The sequence below is a fragment of the Canis lupus genome, chromosome X (genome assembly GCF_011100685.1).
Source record: "Canis lupus familiaris isolate Mischka breed German Shepherd chromosome X, alternate assembly UU_Cfam_GSD_1.0, whole genome shotgun sequence".
NCBI lineage: Eukaryota > Metazoa > Chordata > Mammalia > Carnivora > Canidae > Canis > Canis lupus.
In genome coordinates this window covers 51,219,926-51,240,991 of record NC_049260.1, presented here as the reverse complement: position 1 = coordinate 51,240,991, position 21,066 = coordinate 51,219,926, and the positions used below count along the sequence as shown (strand labels likewise).

The following is a 21,066-nucleotide window of genomic DNA, read 5'->3' as shown; positions in this document are numbered from 1 at the left end:
CAAGGCTAGAGAAGAGTGTCTTTTTTTCTTACTTGAAGTCCTCCTCTACCCAAGGCGCGAAGAGGGGAAGCAAAGACCACCCTCGACAACACCTCTGATTCTTCTTTCTTCTTTCTTTCTTTCTTTCTTTCTTTCTTTCTTTCTTTCTTCTTCTTTCCTTCTTTCTTTCTTCTTTTTCCTTTCTTTATTTCAAGACTTTCTCATCTAGAAGTTCCCTACCTTATGCCCAAGAGCTTGTGTCTGTTGTTTTTTTTTTTTATTTTATTTAAATTTTTATTTATTTATGATAGTCACAGAGAGAGAGAGAGAGAGGCAGAGACACAGGCAGAGGGAGAAGCAGGCTCCATGCACCGGGAGCCCGATGTGGGATTCGATCCCGGGTCTCCAGAATCACGCCCTGGGCCAAAGGCGGGCGCCAAACCGCTGCGCCACACAGGGATCCCGCTTGTGTCTGTTGTTATTTTAATCTCCATAAACTGCTGTTCCTAATTTGCTAACAATAACTCTGTCTAACCAAGAAAGTATCCCAAGTAGATGGACAGAAATGAAGTCCCAAGAAGTCTATTGAGACCAACTTTATGTCAAATATTTTTCAAATCTAGTGCCAAGATGTAATTATTAAGTTGTCAAAGAGACTTGTTTGGTTTACAGATTTATTTCTAAATATGAATGGAATTTAAAGAACTAAAATAAAAGCTTAGTGGAGACTGCATGGAACTGCCAGATTTTTCTGACAAATACTATTGCCACCTACTGCCTGAAATAATAATGCATCCTAGCGATTGCAAAAAAAAAAAATACTGCTAAGTGATAAAATGTCAGACATTAATGGAATCTAAAGAAATGTTCTAGTCAATTTTTTTCATGAAATAAAAATAGGGAAATTAGAGGAAGGGAGACAGAAAGGGATGAGGGGACGGGGTGGGAGTAGAGGGAGAGAGAGAGAGAGACAGAGGGAGAGAAAGGAAAGGAGAGACAGAGGGAGAGAAAGGAAAGGAAGGAGGGAAGAAAGGGGAAAGATAGGAAAGGAAGGAGAGGGAGGGGGGTGGGGGGTGGGACAGAGAAATAAAAGAAGGAAGAAATCTAGCCATAGAGTTGGGGTTGGTTAGACCAAAATTAAATAGCAAATTAATGAAAGAACTTAAACTAAAAGCTTTTATGCTCGATTCCTGGGCTGAAACTATCACAGTACACCCCCACACTATTCCCACCAGCAGTTTGCAGAAATCCTCACAAAATATTAGAGTTGAAAGCACTTATAGGTGTATCTTATGAACCTCCCTCCAATGTAAGGACTATATCTATAAAATCTCTACATAGCCATGGGACTACACATCCAAGTCCACCCTCTACCTATATAAGAATTGCCCTGACGCTGGGCAGCATCCTTGCTTCTTTCCTGTTGCTCCAGAAAAGATCTTCTCCAGATCTTAACTTTATATCTGCAGCTAAAAAAAAAAAACCCAAATAACCAGAACATAGGAGTACACATTGAGGAGAGAGAAGAGTGTTTTGAAAACTTCCATGTACCCTCAATATGTCTTCTTTTCTTTTCACTAGCCCCCCGCACCCAGTGCCATGCCCAATAGAGCTCTAAGCCTAGGGCCAGCCATTAAGGCACTTACCAGCATTGTCAGGCTGCATGATGGCCATGACAAAGGTATGAGGAAAGAGCATGGCTGCACTCTTCCTCATGCCCTGAAGCTTCACTGTGTTGCCCTGGAATATGACTCCATGCACGTCAGTCTCTGTGCCCAAACCAAGCAAATGCCAGGCCACTGTATCACCCTTGCACATGTCCAGGCTGGGCAGGTTAGAGAACAGAAACCCATTAATGGCTGGAAAACAAAAACACAAGACAGAACAGGAAGATGAGATCAGACTACTCAGGCACTGACCAGAAGCATAGCATCATAGAGATGATGGTTTCCAACAACTTGAAATTTCTGGGTTACATTAAACTCTTATGCCTTCTTCTCTAAGCCAATTTAGTTGTCCTTATGAAGATATGCCTCTTTGGAATGATGGTCCAACTTGTCTTTCTGACCTCCCCTCCTGCCCCTCCTCTACCACACTTCAAATTCTTGTAAAACTGAAGTACTTTCCACTACCACAACTCCTTCACATATACACATACACAAGGATATCAGCCTCTACTAATTCCACTCTCCTGAAACTCTCCTCCCTTAGCTTCTATAGCACCACACTTTCTTGGTTCTCTTACATTCTCTCTGATTGTTCCTCCTTCATCTTGTTCTTTTTCTCCATTCCTCCATAAATTACTGGGGTCCCCCCAAATTTCCATATTCATCTTTCAATCTGTCTCTTTTTCTTCACTTCACTGTTACTGCCTAGGTTCTGGCCCTCACCATTTCTGGTCTGAACTTCTGCAAAAACCCTCACTCTGGCACCCCTGCTTGCAGTCTATCCTCCCATGCCTCCTCACACACAGGTACACAACATTGTTGTGAGTTCTATTTGTTTCTGTATCCCCATAGCCTTAAACATGCTAGATGTTTATAAAACATATGTTGAGTTTTCACATGCTGTTCTTTCTGCCTAGAATACATTTTTCCTCCAGTCTTTATACAGAAAACTACTACTCATCCATCATGCTCCAGCTCAAATGTCACCTCCCATGTGCCGTTATCTCTCTTTCTCTCTCTCTCTCTCTCCCCCTTTCTCTCCTCCCTCTCCTCCCTCTCTTTCTCTTTCTCTCTCTCTCATTTCCATGAAACATCCCCCACACATACACAAAATTCTTCCATATCACTTACCACAGAGTCAAATGATTTACTTAAAAGTCCATCTCCCACACTAGATTGCCCTAGCAGGAAGGACATTATATTTTTTTATGTATCAGTATGACTGCCAAATCACCTGGCATGTATGCTTGTACTACTCAGGTGCTCCATTAAGTTCAAAACTGAAATGAACTTGGTTCGCAGGATTGGTTTCCCAGCTGATATAACTTACTGGTGATGAGAACCAAGAGATGGAGTCATAAGACAACACATTCATGACTCCCTCCCATCCTCCACACTCCTCTTGAAAATACAGGGAGAACTGATTAAAGCTGACCCCTTTTCAATGTCCCCACACCCACTAGAACTATCTTTAATAAGTAGCCCTGTTTGGTAATTCCCCAAAATGCTTATGAGAACATTGCTAATCTGATTCTGCTTCCTTTGCCTGTAATGTTTAATTGCAAACCTATTTAGCCTTTGAACCCTAGCTCAAGCTCTCTCTTCCAGGAATCCTTTAATTCGATTGTTCCTCATTAATGTTCTCCTCCTATGAACTCCATATCACTTGAAAGCTGTTTCACACAATTAAGCATTTAATTATAGTTGATCTTGGATTGTTCTATAATTATTTCATGTGTGTTAATAGTCTCATTTCATGGCAAAATGCTGGGAGCTCTTTGCAAACTGGGGACCATGTCTTCCCATTCACTCACTCACCCATCCACCTACATGTCTACTCATTAATTTGTTAGTTCACTTGTTCAATAAACATTTGCTATGTATTAGAAAGTGTAGACAATACAGAAATAAGCAATAAACAGTACTCACCTTTAAGGAGACTACACTCTAGCAGAAGTAAAAAACCATGCAACAAATAAATATATAGAACATACAATTAAAATAGTCTGATAAATTGCAACAGTGGTTCAGATGAGGGTGTCATCATCCTGGGGTTGGGTGACAAAGAATGGTTACATGGATGAAGTAGCTTTTGAGTAGGATGTTAGAGAATGAAAAGAATTTCAACAGGCTAAGGGCGAAAATGTAAGGAGAGGCCTTTCTTTTTATTTTATTTACTTATGTTTTTTAAATTTTAAAAATATTATTTTAATTCAAGTTGCCAAAATATAGTATAACACCCAGTGCTCATCACATCACATGAGGAGAGGCATTTCAACTAAAGGGCAAAACATTGTAAAGGCATGAAGTCAGAAAAGTACAAGATATATCTATATAAGAGAAAAATAGCCCCATTTGGATGGAGTATGGAGTTGAGGAGCAAGGGTAGTAGTCAATAAGGAAGAAGGAGATAAGACAGGAAAGGTATCATTCCAGCTTTCTCTCCTCACTTTCTAGTGGATTCCTTGTCTGCAATCATTTCGCAGCACATTTTTCCAGTGTCCCCCATTCTGTGTAACACAGGACACAGCACAACCAGGTGTTAAATATAAGATCTGTTGCCTTAGATTTAATTCTTCAATCTAGCTCATGTCTTGGGTAGAGCTGACCAATTGGATCAGTTCTTTCAAGGATGGAACATGATTAATGTTAGGTTAGATTTTTACATGTAACCTCCCAACTGCAGCTGGGGGCAAAAGCCTTCCCATACCATGCATCTGATTGGAATCTTGGAAACCCTTGACATCCTCTGAGAGCAGTCGAGAATCCAACATAGCAGCTGCTTGATTGGCATTGCTGTACCAGCTCTTGTTCTCATCCAACACAGTAAAAAGGAGAAAAAATTCCTTATCCACTCCTTTCTGTAGATCCATGGAAGAGAACATAGGAAAGAATGACAATGGTTTCAGCAGTTGTGGGCTGTGCAAATCCAGACCCAATGAGCTCTGATTCTTTCCTATTTATTTTTCCAGACACAGAAACAAGCCCATACCTCCTTCCTAGAGTTGTAGTTGTTGCTAGGCAGTTTTTCCTCAGCTGATTTCAAATTGAAGGTAGGTGAAAGAGGTCAGAACTATGTGACAAGATGAGAGAGGAGGAATGCATGAAAGGGGACAGAGAAGAAGCACAAGGTGGGGATTATGGAGAAGTACAGAGAGTGATAGAAGAGACCTTAGAGTTAGCTGGGGAAAGGAGTGGGGAAATGTGGCTAGCAGATCAGGAAAGGACTCTATATGGAGGGGATTAGAAAATAAAAGAAAGGATGTGTAATTGCTACTGATATATTATGTAATTGCTATTAATATATTATTTTATTATTATTTATTATTTTCATTATTATTATTACTTCTAACTTTTACTGAGTGTTTACTATGCAATCTAGACACTATGATAAACACTTCATATGGATTATTTTAATTAATCATCATAGAAACCCAAGATACTTCTTTCATTGTTAACCCTTTACTACAGACGAAGAAACTGAGGCAAAGAGAGCTTAAGCAACTTGCCCAGGGTTATACAGCTAGAAATGGTGAGCTGTACATGAAAGAATACAGACCAATATTAAAAGAGATTTAAGAATATAATCTCAAGTGTTAGGGGGCATTGAGGGTTTTTTTTAAGAGATGATGAGAAGATACAAAATAGAAAGGAATGGAGACTAAGATATTTATGAGTGAAAGAATAGTATGCAAAATAGCATGAGATCACCAACTGTTAATTTCTGATTAAATACCTTGGTTATTTTTTTCTGTTCCCACATCTCTTGAACCTAGTTCCATTTTCAACTCCTATTTAGTAACATAGCCTTCTCTTCCTCCCAGCAGGCTTTCCAGCTAAAAACCTTTGTAATAACCTGTTTGCCATCTGCATCCAAGGCACCCGCCCTGCACACCAACAGGGGGCCCACCAGACCCGAATTTGTATCTCTTATGGGATCTGCAGCAGAGAAGTACATCCAGGTGAGACACGCTGGATCCTGAGCAGCAGGGCCAGCATGGGAGGGGACTGTCCAGCGGTATGTTACTTTCTCAAAGGGCCTAGCCACCAAGCCAGTGTAGGATGAGCCTGCAGGGGGAAAAAATAGGACTCGTCACATTAGCTAGAATGAGAATCATCAGTTCCTAACTGTGAGGTACATTGTTAAACTACAAGGCATTTGGAGCAGCAGCAGTATGCAATACAGAATATTAAAAAGTATCCCAGAATAGGAGTGAAGACATCTAGGTGGTTCAGGGGTTGAGCATCTGCCTTTGACTTGGTTGTGATTCCGGGGTCCTGAGATCAAGGCCTCCATTGGGCTCCACACGGGAAGCCTGCTTCTCCAACTTTTCCTACAACTCTGCCTGTCTCTATGCGTCTCTCATGAACAAATAAATAAAGTCTTTAAAAACGTAAACTTCCCAGGTTTCAGTTTTCTAAGCTCATAGCACCTAAGGATTAAAAGGGCCTTTAAAACTTATTTGTAGAGGGGGGGCAAGATGGCGGAAGAGTAGGGTCCCCAAGTCAATTGTCCCCACCAAAGTACCTAGATAACCTTCAAATCATCCTGAAAATCTACGAATTCAGCCTGAGATTTAAAGAGAGAACAGCTGGAATGCTACAGTGACAAGAGTTCATGCTTCTATCAAGGTAGGAAGACGGGGGGAAAAAGAAATAAACAAAAGGCATCCAAGGGGGAGGGGCCCCGTGAGGAGCCGGGCTGAGGCCGGGGCGAGTGTCCCCAGGACAGGAGAGCCCCGTCCCGGAGAAGCAGGAGCTGCACCAACCTTCCCAGGTGGAAAGGCGCCCGCAGGGAGTTAGAGCAGGACCCCAGGAGGGCGGGGATGCCTTCAGGCTCCCTGGGACACTAACAGACACCTGCCCGCCCCAGGGAGAGTGCCCCGAGCTCCCTAAAGGGCAGCAGCACCTGCACGGCTGGACCCGGGAGCAGCTCAGAGGGGCTCGGGCAGCGGCTCCACGCGGGAGGGGCTTTGCGACCCCGGGAGCAGCTCGGAAGGGGCTCAGGCGGAGGCTCAGTGCGGAGGGGGCCGCGCGGCCACCGTAGCAGCTTGGTGGGGCTCAGGCGGCAGCTCGGCAGAGAGGGGGCTGCACTGCTGGGAGTATGAATCCAACAGCACACGCCGGGAGCACAGGACGCCAGGGACACAGCCCTGGATCCGGTCTTCCCCCGGGACAGGCAGAAGCCAAGAGGGCACAGAACAGCAAGGACATTCCTGCCCCAGGTGAGCAGATCAGCGGACCCACCCCCGGAGCATCCAGGCCCCTGCAGACTGAGAGCTCCCTAGTTGCTGCAGGAGCTGAATCCAGGGCTCCAGGGCTGACCGCCTCCACTGTGGTTGTTCCTCCTGGGGCCTCACGGTAAGCCCACTGAGCCTCACAGTGGCCTCACCAGATAAGCAGCTTAAACATCACTCACTGAGCCCTGCACTAGGCAGGGGGCTGAGCAGCTCCCCCAAGTGCTAACACCTGAAAATCAGCACAACAGGCAGCTCTCCCAGAAGACCAGCTAAACGGACAGGGGAAAAACAAATTATTGACCAACCAACACTGGAAAGTTCCAGGGGAAGTCAAGGAACTTACAGTATACAGAATCAGAGGATACTCCACCTTGTTTTTTTTTTTTTCTTTTTCATTTCTGTTTGCTTCCCCCCCCTTTTTTTCTTTTTCTTTTTTCTCTTTTTCTTCTTTTTTTTCTCTTTTTCTCTTTATTCTTCCTTTTTTCCTTTTATCTTTTTACTTTTCCTTTCCTTCTTTCTCTTCTCTCTTTTTCATCTTTTCCCAATACAACTTGTTTTTGGCCACTCTGCACTGAGCAAAATGACTAGAAGGAAAACTCACCTCAAAAGAAAGAATAAGAAACAGTTCTCTCTCCCACAGAGTTACAAAATCTGGATTAAAATTCAATGTCATTAAACCAAGTCAGAAGTACTATTATAAAGCTAATGGTGGCTCTAGAAAAAAAGCAAAAGGACTCAAGAGACTTCATGACTGCAGAATTTAGAGTTAATCAGGCAGAAATTAAAAATCAATTGAATGAAATGCAATCCAAACTAGAAGTCCTAAGAACGAGGGTTAATGAGGTGGAAGAACGAGTGAGTGACATAGAAGACTAGTTGATGGCAAAGAGGGAAACTGAGGAAAAAAGACAAAAGATCATGAGGATAGATTAAGGGAAATAAGTGACAGACTGAGGAAGAAAAACCTACGTTTAATCAGGGTTCCTGAGGGTGCCGAATGAGACAGAGGTCCAGAATATGTATTTGAACAAATCAAAGCTGAAAACTTTCCTAATCTGGGAAGGGAAACAGGCATTCAGATCCAGGAAATAGAGAGATTTCCCCCGCTAAAATCAATAAAAACCGTTCAACACCTCGACATTTAATAGTGAAACTTGCAAATTCCAAAGATAAAGAGAAGATCCTTAAAGCAGCAAGAGACAAGAGATCGCTAACTTATATGGGGAGAAATAACAGATTAACAGCAGACTCTCCACAGAGACCTGGCAGGCCACAAAGGGCTGGCAGGATATATTCAGGGTCCTAAATGAGAAAAACATACAACCAAGAATACTTTAACCAGCAAGGCTCTCATTCAGAATGGAAGGAGAGATAAAGGGCTTCCAAACACGTGGGAACTGAAAGAATATGTGACCTCCAAACCAGCTCTGCAAGAAATTTTGAGGGGAACTCTTAAAATCCCCTTTAAGAAGAACTCCAATGGGACAATCCACAAAAACACGGACTGAATAGATATCGTGATGACACTAAACTCATATCTTTCAATAGTAACACTGAACATGAATGGGCTTAATGACCCATCAAAAAGCACAGGGTGTCAGACTGGATAAAAAAGCAGGACCCATCTATTTGATATCTACAAGAGACTCATCTTAGACAGAAGGACACCTCCAGCATGAAAATAAAAGGTTGGAGAACCATTTACCATTCAAATGGTCCTCAAAAGAAAGCAGGGGTAGCCATCCTTATATCAGATAAACTAAAATTTACCCCGAAGACTGTAGTGAGAGATGAAGAGGGACACTATATCATACTTAAAGGATCTATCCAACAAGAAGACTTAACAATCCTCAATATATATGCCCCGAATGCGGGAGCTGCCAAATATATCAATAAATTAATAACCAAAGTTAAGAAATACTTAGATAATAATACACTTATACTTGTTGACTTCAATCTAGCGCTTTGTACACTCGATAGGTCTTATAATCACAACATCTCCAAAGAAACGAAAGCTTTAAATGATACAGTGGACCAGATGGATTTCACAGATATCTACAGAACTTTACATCCAAACTCACTGAATATACATTGTTCTCAAGTGCACATGGAACTTTCTCCAGAATAGACCACACACTGGGTCAAAAATCAGGTCTCAACCGATACCAAAAGATTGGGATCGTCCCCTGAGTATTCTCAGACCATAATGCCTTGAAATTAGAACTAAATCACAACAAGAAGTTTGGAAGGACCTCAAACATGTGGAGGTTAAGGACCATCCTGCTAAAAGATGAAAGGGTCAACCAGGAAATTAAGGAAGAATTAAAAAGATTCATGGAAACTAATGAGAATGAAGATACAACCGTTCAAAATCTTTGGGATGCAGCAAAAGCAGTCCTAAGGGGGAAATACATCGCAATACAAGCATCCATTCAAAAACTGGAAAGAACTCAAGTACAAAAGCTAACCTTACACATAAAGGAGCTAGAGAAAAAACAGCAAATAGATCCTACACCCAAGAGAAGAAGGGAGTTAATAAAGATTCGAGCAGAACTCAACGAAATCGAGACCAGAAGAACTGTGGAACAGATCAACAAAACCAGGAGTTGGTTCTTTGAAAGAATTAACAAGATAGATAAACCATTAGCCAGCCTTATTAAAAAGAAGAGAGACAAGACTCAAATTAATAAAATCATGAATGAGAAAGGAGAATCACTACCAATACCAAGGAAATACAAACGATTTTAAAAACATATTATGAACAGCTATACGCCAATAAATTAGGCAATCTAGAAGAAATGGACGCATTCCTGGAAAGCCACAAACTACCAAAACTGGAACAGGAAGAAATAGAAAACCTGAACAGGCCAATAACCAGGGAGGAAATTGAAGCAGTCATCAAAAACCTCCCAAGACACAAGAGTCCAGGGCCAGATGGCTTCCCAGGGGAATTTTATCAAACGTTTAAAGAAGAAACCATACCTATTCTCCTAAAGCTGTTTGGAAAGATAGAAAGAGATGGAGTACTTCCAAATTCGTTCTGTGAGGCCAGCATCACCTTAATTCCAAAACCAGACAAGGACCCCACCAAAAAGGAGAATTACAGACCAATATCCCTGATGAACATGGATGCAAAAATTCTCAACAAGATACTGGCCAATAGGATCCAACAGTACATTAAAAAAATTATTCACCATGACCAAGTAGGATTTATCCCTGGGACACAAGGCTGGTTCAACACCTGTAAAACAATCAATGTGATTCATCATAGAAGCAAGAGAAAAACCAAGAACCATATGATCCTCTCATTGGATGCAGAGAAAGCATTTGACAAAATACAGCATCCATTCCTGATCAAAACTCTTCAGAGTGTAGGGATAGAGGGAACATTCCTCGACATCTTAAAAGCCATCTATGAAAAGCCCACAGCAAATATCATTCTCATTGGGGAAGCACTGGGAGCCTTTCCCCTAAGATCAGGAACAAGACAGGGATGTCCACTCTCACCACTGCTGTTCAACATAGTACTGGAAGTCCTAGCCTCAGCAATCAGACAACAAAAAGACATTAAAGGCATTCAAATTGGCAAAGAAGAAGTCAAACTCTCCCTCTTCGCCGATGACATGATACTCTACATAGAAAACCCAAAAGTCTCCACCCCAAGATTGCTAGAACTCATACAGCAATTCGGTAGCGTGGCAGGATACAAAATCAATGCCCAGAAGTCAGTGGCATTTCTATACACTAACAATGAGACTGAAGAAAGAGAAATTAAGGAGTCAATCCCATTTACAATTGCACCCAAAAGCATAAGATACCTAGGAATAAACCTAACCAAAGAGGTAAAGGATGTATACCCTCAAAACTATAGAACACTTCTGAAAGAAATGGAGGAAGACACAAAGAGATGGAAAAATATTCCATGCTCATGGATTGGCAGAATTAATATTGTGAAAATGTCAATGTTACCCAGGGCAATATACACGTTTAATGCAATCCCTATCAAAATACCATGGACTTTCTTCAGAGAGTTAGAACAAATTATTTTAAGATTTGTGTGGAATCAGAAAAGACCCCGAATAGCCAGGGGAATTTTAAAAAAGAAAACCATATCTGGGGGCATCACAATGCCAGATTTGAGGTTGTACTACAAAGCTGTGGTCATCAAGACAGTGTGGTACTGGCACAAAAACAGACGCATAGATCAGTGGAACAGAATAGAGAATCCAGAAGTGGACCCTGAACTTTATGGGCAACTAATATTCGATAAAGGAGGAAAGACTATCCATTGGAAGAAAGACAGTCTCTTCAATAAATGGTGCTGGGAAAATTGGACATCCACATGCAGAAGAATGAAACTAGACCACTCTCTTTCACCATACACAAGGATAAACTCAAAATGGATGAAAGATCTAAATGTGAGACAAGATTCCATCAAAATCCTAGAGAAGAACACAGGCAACACCCTTTTTGAACTCGGCCATAGTAACTTCTTGCAAGATACATCCACGAAGGCAAAAGAAACAAAAGCAAAAATGAACTATTGGGACTTCATCAAGATAAGAAGCTTTTGCACAGCAAAGGATACAGTCAACAAAACTCAAAGACAACCTACAGAATGGGAGAAGATATTTGCAAATGACATATCAGATAAAGGGCTAGTTTCCAAGATCTATAAAGAACTTATTAAACTCAACACCCAAGAAACAAACAATCCAATCATGAAATGGGCAAAAGACATGAACAGAAATCTCAGAGAGGAAGACATAGACATGGCCAACATGCACATGAGAAAATGCTCTGCATCACTTGCCATCAGGGAAATACAAATCAAAGCCACAATGAGATACCACCTCACACCAGTGAGAATGGGGAAAATTAACAAGGCAGGAAACAACAAATGTTGGAGAGGATGTGGAGAAAAGGGAACCCTCATACACTGTTGGTGGGAATGTGAACTGGTGCAGCCACTCTGGAAAACTGTGTGGAGGTTCCTCAAACAGTTAAAAATAGACCTGCCCTACGACCCAGCAATTGCACTGCTGGGGATTTACCCCAAAGATACAGATGCAGTGAAACGCCGGGACACCTGCACCCCGATGTTTCTAGCAGCAATGGCCACGATAGCCAAACTGTGGAAGGAGCCTCGGTGTCCAATGAAAGATGAATGGATAAAGAAGATGTGGTTTATGTATACAATGGAATATTACTCAGCTATTAGAAATGACAAATACCCACCATTTGCTTCACCGTGGATGGAACTGGAGGGTATTATGCTGAGTGAAGTAAGCCAGTCGGAGAAGGACAAACATTATATGTTCTCATTAATTTGGGGAATATAAATAATAGTGAAAGGGAATATAAGGGAAGGGGGAAGAAATGTGTGGGAAATATCAGAAAGGCAGAACGTAAAGACTGCTAACTCTGGGAAACGAACTAGGGGTGTTGGAAGGGGAGGAGGGCAGGGGGTGGGAGTGAATGGGTGACGGGCACTGGGGGTTATTCTGTATGTTAATAAATTGAACACCAATAAAAAAAAAGAATGATGGCCTGTATCTCTAATTTAAAATGTGTGATTCAATAATTTGTTTAGATTGGTGATTCTAAATTAAGATATGACTATGTACAATATTCAACCTACTATTAAAAAAAAGCTTGAGATTCGTCAAAAAAAAAAAAAAAAAAACTTTGGGATACAGCAAAAGCAGTCCTGAGAGAAACACATCGTAATACAAGCATCCATCCAAAAACTGGAAAGAACTCAAATATAAAAGCTAAACTTATACCTAAAGGAGCTAGACAATAAACAGCAAATAGATCCTACACCCAACAGAAGAAGAGAGTTAATAAAGATTCGATCAGAACTCAATGAAAAAGAGGCCAGAAGAACTGTGGAACAGATAAAAAAAAAAACAGGAGTTGGTTCTTTGAAAGAATTAATAAGATAGATCAACCATTAGCCAGCCTTATTAAAAAGAAGAGAGACAAGACTCAAATTAATAAAATCATGAATGAGAAAGGAGAGATCACTACCAACAGCAAGGAAATACAAACGATTTTAAAAACATATTATGAACAGCTATATGCCAATAAGTTAGGCAATCTATAAGAAATGGACGCAGTTCTGGAAAGCCACAAACTACCAAAACTGGAACAGGAAGAAATAGAGAACCTGAACAGGCCAATAACCAGGGAGGAAATTGAAGCAGTCATCAAAAACCTTCCAAGACACAAAAGTCCAGGGCCAGATGGCTTCCCAGGGGAATTGTATCAAACGTTTAAAGAAGAAACCATACCTATTCTACTAAAGCTGTTTGGAAAGATAGAAAGAGATGGAGTACTTCCAAATTCGTTCTATGAGGCCAGCATCACCTTAATTCCAAAACCAGAGAAAGACCCCACCAAAAAGACTTATAGACCAGTCCCTGATGAACATGGTTGAAAAATTCTCAACAAGATACTAGCCAATAGGATCCAACAATACATTAAGAAAATTATTCACCATGACCAAGTAGGATTTATTCCTGGGACACAAGTCTGGTTCAACACTCGTAAAAACAATAAATGTGATTAATTATATCAGCGGGAGAAAAACCAAGAACCATATGAACCTCTCAATAGATGCAGAGAAAGCATTTGACAAAATACAGCATCCATTCCTGATCAAAACTCTTCAGAGTGTAGGGATAGAGGTAACATTCCTCAACATCTTAAAAGTCATCTACGAAAAGCCCATAGGAAATATCATTCTCAATGGGGAAGCACTGGGAGCCTTTCCCCTAAGATCAGGAACAAGACAGGGATGTCCACACTCACCACTGATGAAAGAATATGTGACCTCCAAACCAGCTCTAGTACTCAACAGAGTACTAGAAGTCCTAGCCTCAGCAATCAGACCACAAAAAAAATTAAAGGCATTCAAATTCCTAAAGAAGTCAAACTCTCCCTCTTCGCCGATGACATGATACTCTACATAGAAAACCCAAAAGACTCCACCCCAAGATTGCTAGAACTCATACAGCAATTTGGCAGTGTGGCAGGATACAAAATCAATGCCCAGAAGGCAGTGGCATTTCTCTACACTAACAATGAGACTGAAGAAAGAGAATTTACATTTACAATTGCACCCAAAAGCATAAGATACCTAGGAATAAACCTAACCAAAGAGGTAAAGGATCTATACCCTCAAAACTATAGAACACTTCTGAAAGAAATTGAGGAAGACAGAAAGAGATGGAAAAATATTCCATGCTCATGGATTGGCAGAATTAATGTTGTGAAAATGTCAATGTTACCCAGGGCAATTTACACGTTTAATGTAATCTCTATCAAAATACAATGGACTTTCTTCAGAGCGTTGCAACAAATTATTTTAAGATTTGTGTGGAATCAGAAAAGACCCTGAATAGCCAGAGGAATTTTAAAAAGAAAACCATACCTGGGGGCATCACAATGCCAGATTTCAGGTTGTACTACAAAGCTGTGGTCATCAAGACAGCATGGTACTGGCACAAAACAGACACCTAGATCAGTGGAACAGAATAGAGAATCCAGAAGTGGACCCTCAACTTTATGGTCAACTAATATTCGATAAAAGAGGAAAGACTATCCACTGGAAGAAACAGTCTCTTCAATAAATGGTGCTGGGAAAATTGGACATCCACATGCAGAAGAATGAAACTAGACCACTCTCTTTCACCATACACAAGGATAAACTCAAAATGGATGAAAGATCTAAATGTGAGACAAGATACCATCAAAGTCCTAGAGGAGAACACAGGCAACACCCTTTTTGAACTCAGCCACAGTAACTTCTTGCAAGATACATCCACGAAGGCAAAAGAAACAAAAGCAAAAATGAACTATTGGGACTTCATCAAGATAAGAATCTTTTGCACAGCAAAGGGTACAGTCAACAAAACTAAAAGACAACCTACAGAATGGGAGAAGATATTTCCAAATGACATATCAGATAAAGGGCTAGTATCCAAGATGTATAAAGAACTTATTAAACTCAACACCAAAGAAACAAACAATCCAATCATGAAATGGGCAAAAGACATGAACAGTAATCTCACAGAGGATGACATAGACATGGCTAACACACACATGAGAAAATGCTCTGCATCACTTGCCATCAGGGAAATACAAATCAAAACCACAATGAGATACCACCTCACACCAGTGAGAATGGGGAAAATTAACAAGGCAGGAAACCACAAGGCAGGAAACCAGAGGATGTGGAAAAAAGGGAACCCTCATACACTGTTGGTGGGAATGTGAACTGGTGCAGCTACTCTGAGAATACTGTGTGGAGGTCTCTCAAAGAGTTAAATGGAGACCTGCCCTACGACTCAGCAATTGCACTGCTGGGGATTTACCCCAAAGATAAAGATGCAATGAAACGCCGGGACACCTGCACCCCGATGTTTCTAGCAGCAATGTCCACAATAGCTAAACTGTGGAAGGAGCCTCGGTGTCCATCGAAAGATGAATGGATAAAGAAGATGTGGTTTATGTATACAATGGAATATTACTCAGCCATTAGAAATGACAAATACCCACCATTTTCTTCAACGTGGATGGAACTGGAGGGTATTATGCTGAGTGAAATAAGTCAATTGGAGAAGGACAAACATTATATGGTCTCATTCATTTGGCAAATATAAATGTTGGTTAAAGGGAATAGAAGGAAAGGGAGAAGACTTGGGTAGGAAATATCAGAAAGGGAGACAGAACATGGAAGACTGCTAACTCTGGGAAACGACCTAAGGGTGGTGGAACGGGAGGCGGGCGGGGGGTGGGGGTGACTGGGTGGCGGGCACTGGGTGTTATTCTGTATGTTGGCAAATTGAACACCAATAAAAAATAAATTTATTATTAAAAAAAACTTATTTGTATTACTTCTCACTTGAAAACATATTCCTGATTACTGTTTAAAATGTACAGAAGGGGCAATCAGGTGGCTCAGCATTTTAGCACTGCCTTCAGCCCAGGGCCTGATCCTGCAGACCTGGGATCAAGTCCCACGTCAGGATCCCTGCATGGAGCCTGCTTCTCCCTCTGCCTGTGTCTCTGCCTCTCTCCCTCTTAAAAAAAAGAAAAACACAAGCACTAAGTTTGAAATTCCTTAAATGGACACAAGCTATGGTCAAGAGATGCATAGAAATTATATTTAAAAAATTTAAACCTAGTCGTAAGATTTCTGGGTCATAAGGTAATTCCTTCTTTCACTTTTTGAGGAACCTCATACTATTTTCCATAGTGCCTACAGCAGTTTTCATTCACACTAGAGGGAAAGAGCATTCCACATTCTCCATATTCTTGCCAACACCTGTTGTTTCTTGGTTGCTAATTTTAGCCATTCTGACAGGTATGCAATGATATCTCATTGTAGTTTGATTTGTATTTCTCTGATGAAGAGTGATGATGAGCATCTTTTCATGTCTCTGTTGGCTGTCCAGATGTCTTATTTGGAGAAATATCTGTTCGTGTTTATTGCCCATTTCTTAACTGGATTATTTATTTTTTTGGTGTTGAGTTATGTAAACTGTATATATTTGGGATACTAACCCTAAAGGCTATATATGAAAAAACCCCACAGTGAACATCATACTCCATGGGGAAAAACTGAAAGCTTTACACACAAAGTCAGAAACAAGATAAACATATCCATTCTCAGTACTTTTATTTAACATAGTACTGGAAGTTCTAGTCACAGCAACTAGACTGCAAAAGGAAATAAAAAGTATGCAAGTTGGTAAAGAAGAAGTAAAACTTTTTCTATTGCAGATGACATACTATAGCAATATTTATATTTATATTTATATTTATATTTATATTGCAATACATATAACACCAAAATCTACAGGAACTGATCAATTAATTCAGTAATCATAGGATGCAAAATCAATGTGAAGAATTCTAATGCATCTTTATACACTAATAATGAAGCAGCAGAAACAGAAATTAAGAAAATAATCCCATTCATAATTGCACCAAAAATAATAAGAACCTAGAAATAAACCTAACCAAAGAGGTGAAAAAACTGTTCTCCAAAAACTATAAAACACAAATGAAAGAAATTGAAGATGACACAAAAAAAAATGGAAAGACATTCCATGCTCATAGATTGGAAGAACAAATATCATTAAAAGTCAATCAGGACTGCACCTGGGTGGCTCAGCTGGCTAAACATCTGACTTTGGCTCAGGGCATGATCTCAGGGTCTTGGGATTGAGCCCCATGCCAGGCTCCTTGCTCAGTGGGGAGTCTTCTTGTCCCTCTGCTCCTCCCCCACTCATGATATCTCTTTCTTTCAAATAAATAAATAAAATTTTTTAAATGGTACAACTTAAAAAAATAACATAAAATGTCAATCATCATATATTTAAATATATTTAAAGAATGTGTCTCTTATTGAGCACAGTTCTGCTTCATTATATCATGCATTCATTTAATAACATCCATGCAGGACAATCAATTCTGTTTCCTCTCTCATTCCTCCCTTATATATTTTTCCTCTAGAGCTACCTGTTATTACCTGCAGCTCATATTAGTTGGAAACCCTGCTTGCTCACCATCATTGTACACAGTTCCCTCGTAGTCTTTTTCATAGAAGACTCCATGAGGCTGTATGCTGAATGGTTGGGAAGCGCGGTTGTAAAAGATCACCTGGATGGTGTCACCCACCTCAGCCCGGATCACTGGCCCTGCAAGATAGGAAGGAGAGACAATGGAAATAAAAACAGGGATCACCAGGGAGGATGGAAACAAAATAGGAAGGAGGGGAAGAAAGGGGAAGATAAAAAGATAAAGAAACCCTCTCTTTGCAATCATAATAATCCCTTCCAAGTGTATTACAATTTATGTTTATAAAAAGCACCTTAAAATCCATCATCTCGTTTTGATCTTCAAACATCATACACAGGGCAGGAGATATTTTCATTTTACAAATAAGGAAACTGCAGCTCAGAGAAGTGGAACTGATTTTTCCAAATTCAAATAGCTGGTTGGGAACAGAATCAGGACATAAATACAGGGCTTTCTCCCACCTCACTCTCAGGTTCAATCCTATTTCCCCTACATTTATTTCTCCTCTCCCCATAGCTACATTTTCTGATAGGATCCACCTAAATATCTGATCTTGCCTCAATCTTAAATCAATTCTGAACACATAAAGTTATTATGTCTATAATAACTACCTGAACTCGGTAGTTGAGCCATGATTCCTGGAGTTATCTTTGTTCCACAACTCAGCACTTCTGACCTATTTTGGGTCACCTTTGAAATTAACCAGAAATATTAAGACAATACAATACCCTGAGCATTTATGCTGGCCCAAATCCTACTTCAGTTTTTTTGGCTTGTTTTCTACTCAATTTCCATACCTAATGCTTCACCTCTGATCCAAAAAGCAAATGAAAAAGAAAACATTGCATAGCAAAACATGAGATGTCATAGAAAATGTGTTAAGGGTGAAATTTATAGCTATTAATATTCACATTAAAAAAGATCTCAATCAATAACCTAACTTTAGTACTTGAGGAATTAGGAAAAGAAATACAAAGTAAACCTGTAGATGGAAGGAAATAATAAAGACTAGCACAGAGATAAATAAAATACAGAATAGAAAAACAATAAAGAAAATCAATAAAACCAAAAGTCGGTTCTCTGAAAAGATCAACAAAATTGATGAACTCTCAGTGAGATGGACTATGAGAAAAGAGAGAAGATTCATATTACTGAAATCAGAAATGAAAAGGAGGACAGTACTACCAATTCTACAGGAATAAAAAATAAGATAGTTTGAAAAATTATACACCAACAAATTGGATAACCTAGATGAACAGAGTCCCAGAGTAGAAAACCTACCAAGACTAAAGAATAAAGAAACAGAAAATCTGAATCAAATTATAACTAGCAAGGAGATTTTTTCTTTATTTTAATATTTACTTCATAACAGTGTAGGTAACATACAGAGTTATAATAGTTTCAGGGGTACAATATAATGATTCAACACTTTCCTACATCTAGAACTTATCACAATAAGTGTCCTCCTTAATCCCATCACTTATTTCACCCATTCCCCCCCAACCTCCCCTATGGTAAGCATCAGTTTGTTGTCTACAGTAAAGAGTCTGTCTTGTGGTTTGCCTTTCTCTTTCTCTTTTACTTTTCCTTTGCTCCTTTGTTTTATTTCTTAAATTCCAGATGAGGGAAATAATATGGTATTTATCTTTCTCTGACTGAACATTTTTCATTTAGTATTATTTTCTCTAGCTCCAACCATGTTGGTGCAAATGGCAAGATTTCATTCTTTTTTCTGGATGAGTAACATTCCATTGTGTATATATACCACCTCTTCTTCCCTTGATGGACACCTGGGCTTCTTCTTTAATTTGGCTATAATAATGCTTCTATAAACTTAGAAGTGTGTGTAGTCCTTTGAATCAGTCTTGTATTTTGGGGATAGATACTGCGTAGTGTGTTTACTGGATTGTGGGGTAGTTCTATTTTCAACTTTTTGAGGAAACTCAATAGTATCTTCCACAGTATCTGCACCACTTTGCATTTCCACCAACAGTGAAAAAGGGGTACCTTCTCTCCAAATCCTCGCCAACACTTGTTTCTTGTGCTGTAAATTTCAGCCATTCTGACAGGTATGAGTTGCTACCATATTGTAGTTCTTTTTGTTACTGTTTTGCCTTTTTACTTTAATTTTTTAGTTTTAAATTTAAATTCATAAATAAATTTAAATTCAATTAACATATAATGTATTATTAGTTTCAGATGTACAGTTCAATGATTCATCAGTCTTTCATATAATTCCTAGTGTTCATTATATCACTGTAGTTTTTTAAAAGATTTTATTTATTTATTCATGAGAGACACAGAGACAGAGGCAGACATAGCCAGAGGGAGAAGCAGGCTCCATGCAGGGAGCACAATGTGGCACTCAATCCTGGAACTCCAGGATCATGACCTGAACTGAAAGCAGATGCTTAACTGACCAATCCAGGTACCCCTATTATGCCCATTTTTAATTGGCATCTTTGTTTTTTGAGTTTTGAGTTGTATAAGTTCTTTATATATTTTGGATACTAATCCTTTATTGGATAAATCATTTGCAAATATCTTCTATCATTCTATGAGTTTCCTTTCAGTTTTCTTGACTGTTTGCTTCATTGTGCAGAACCTTTTTATTTTGATGTAGTCCCAATTGTTTATTTTGCTTTTTTCTCCCTTGCCTGAGGAAACATATGTAGAAAGAAGTTGCTACTGGAAATGTCAAAAAGGTTACTTCCTGTGTGCTTCTAGGATTTTTATGGATCTAGGTCTCACATTTAGGTCTTTAATCCACTTTGAATTTATTTTTGTATATGGTGTTAGAAACTTGTCTGGTTCCATTCTTTTGCATGTAGCTGACCAGCTTTGCTAATACCATTTGCTGAAGAGATGGTCTTTTTAAACGGGGACAGTCCTTTAAGCAAATGGTGCAGGGAAAACTGGGCTACTACATGCAAAAAAATAAATAAATAAAGCTGGACTCTAATTTAATACCACATAAAAATTTAACTTAAAAAATATTAAGACCTGACTAGAAAGAACTCACCATAAAAGAAAGAATCAGAAACAGTACAATTACAGTTACAGAATTTGGATTACAATTTGATGTCAGAAATCCAATTCAGAAGAACAATTATAAAGCTACTTGTGGCTCTGGAAAAAAGCATAAAGGAATCAAGAGACTTCATGACTGCAGAATTTAGATCTGATCAGGCTAAAATTAAAAATCAATTCAATGAGATGCAATCCAAACTGAGGTCCTAACGACAAGGGTTTATGAGGTAAAAGAAAGGGTGAGTGAATAGAAGACAAGTTGATGGCAAAGAATGAAGGTGAGGAAAAAAGAGAAAAACAAATTAAAGACCATGAGGAAAGGTTAAGGGAAATAAATGACAGCCTCAGAAGGAAAAATCTACATTTAACTGTGGTTGCAGAGGGCGCCAAAAGGGACAGAGGACCAGAAAGCATACCTGAACAAAACATAGCTGAGAATTTCCCTAACTTGGGCAGGAAAACAGGCATTCACATCCAGGGGATAGAGATATTCCCCACTAAAATCAATAAAAAACCATTCAACACCTCGACATTTAATAGTGAAACTTTCAAATTCC

General features: G+C 39.6%; 1 protein-coding gene across 6 annotated transcripts in view; it reads right to left on the bottom strand.

Moving 5' to 3' along the window:
* The window catches only part of HEPH (hephaestin), a 110,450-nt gene that overhangs the window by 50,073 nt on the left and 39,311 nt on the right, over positions 1-21,066 (bottom strand). For all 6 annotated transcript variants that reach the window (XM_038587592.1, XM_038587591.1, XM_038587594.1 and 3 more), the window contains exons 9-12: positions 17,467-17,598; positions 5,503-5,714; positions 4,357-4,507; positions 1,626-1,838 (exon numbers count right to left, since the gene is read on the bottom strand). In XM_038587592.1, coding sequence (XP_038443520.1) covers positions 1,626-1,838; positions 4,357-4,507; positions 5,503-5,714; positions 17,467-17,598 — 708 coding nt within the window. The remainder of the gene's footprint in view (positions 1-1,625; positions 1,839-4,356; positions 4,508-5,502; positions 5,715-17,466; positions 17,599-21,066) is intronic.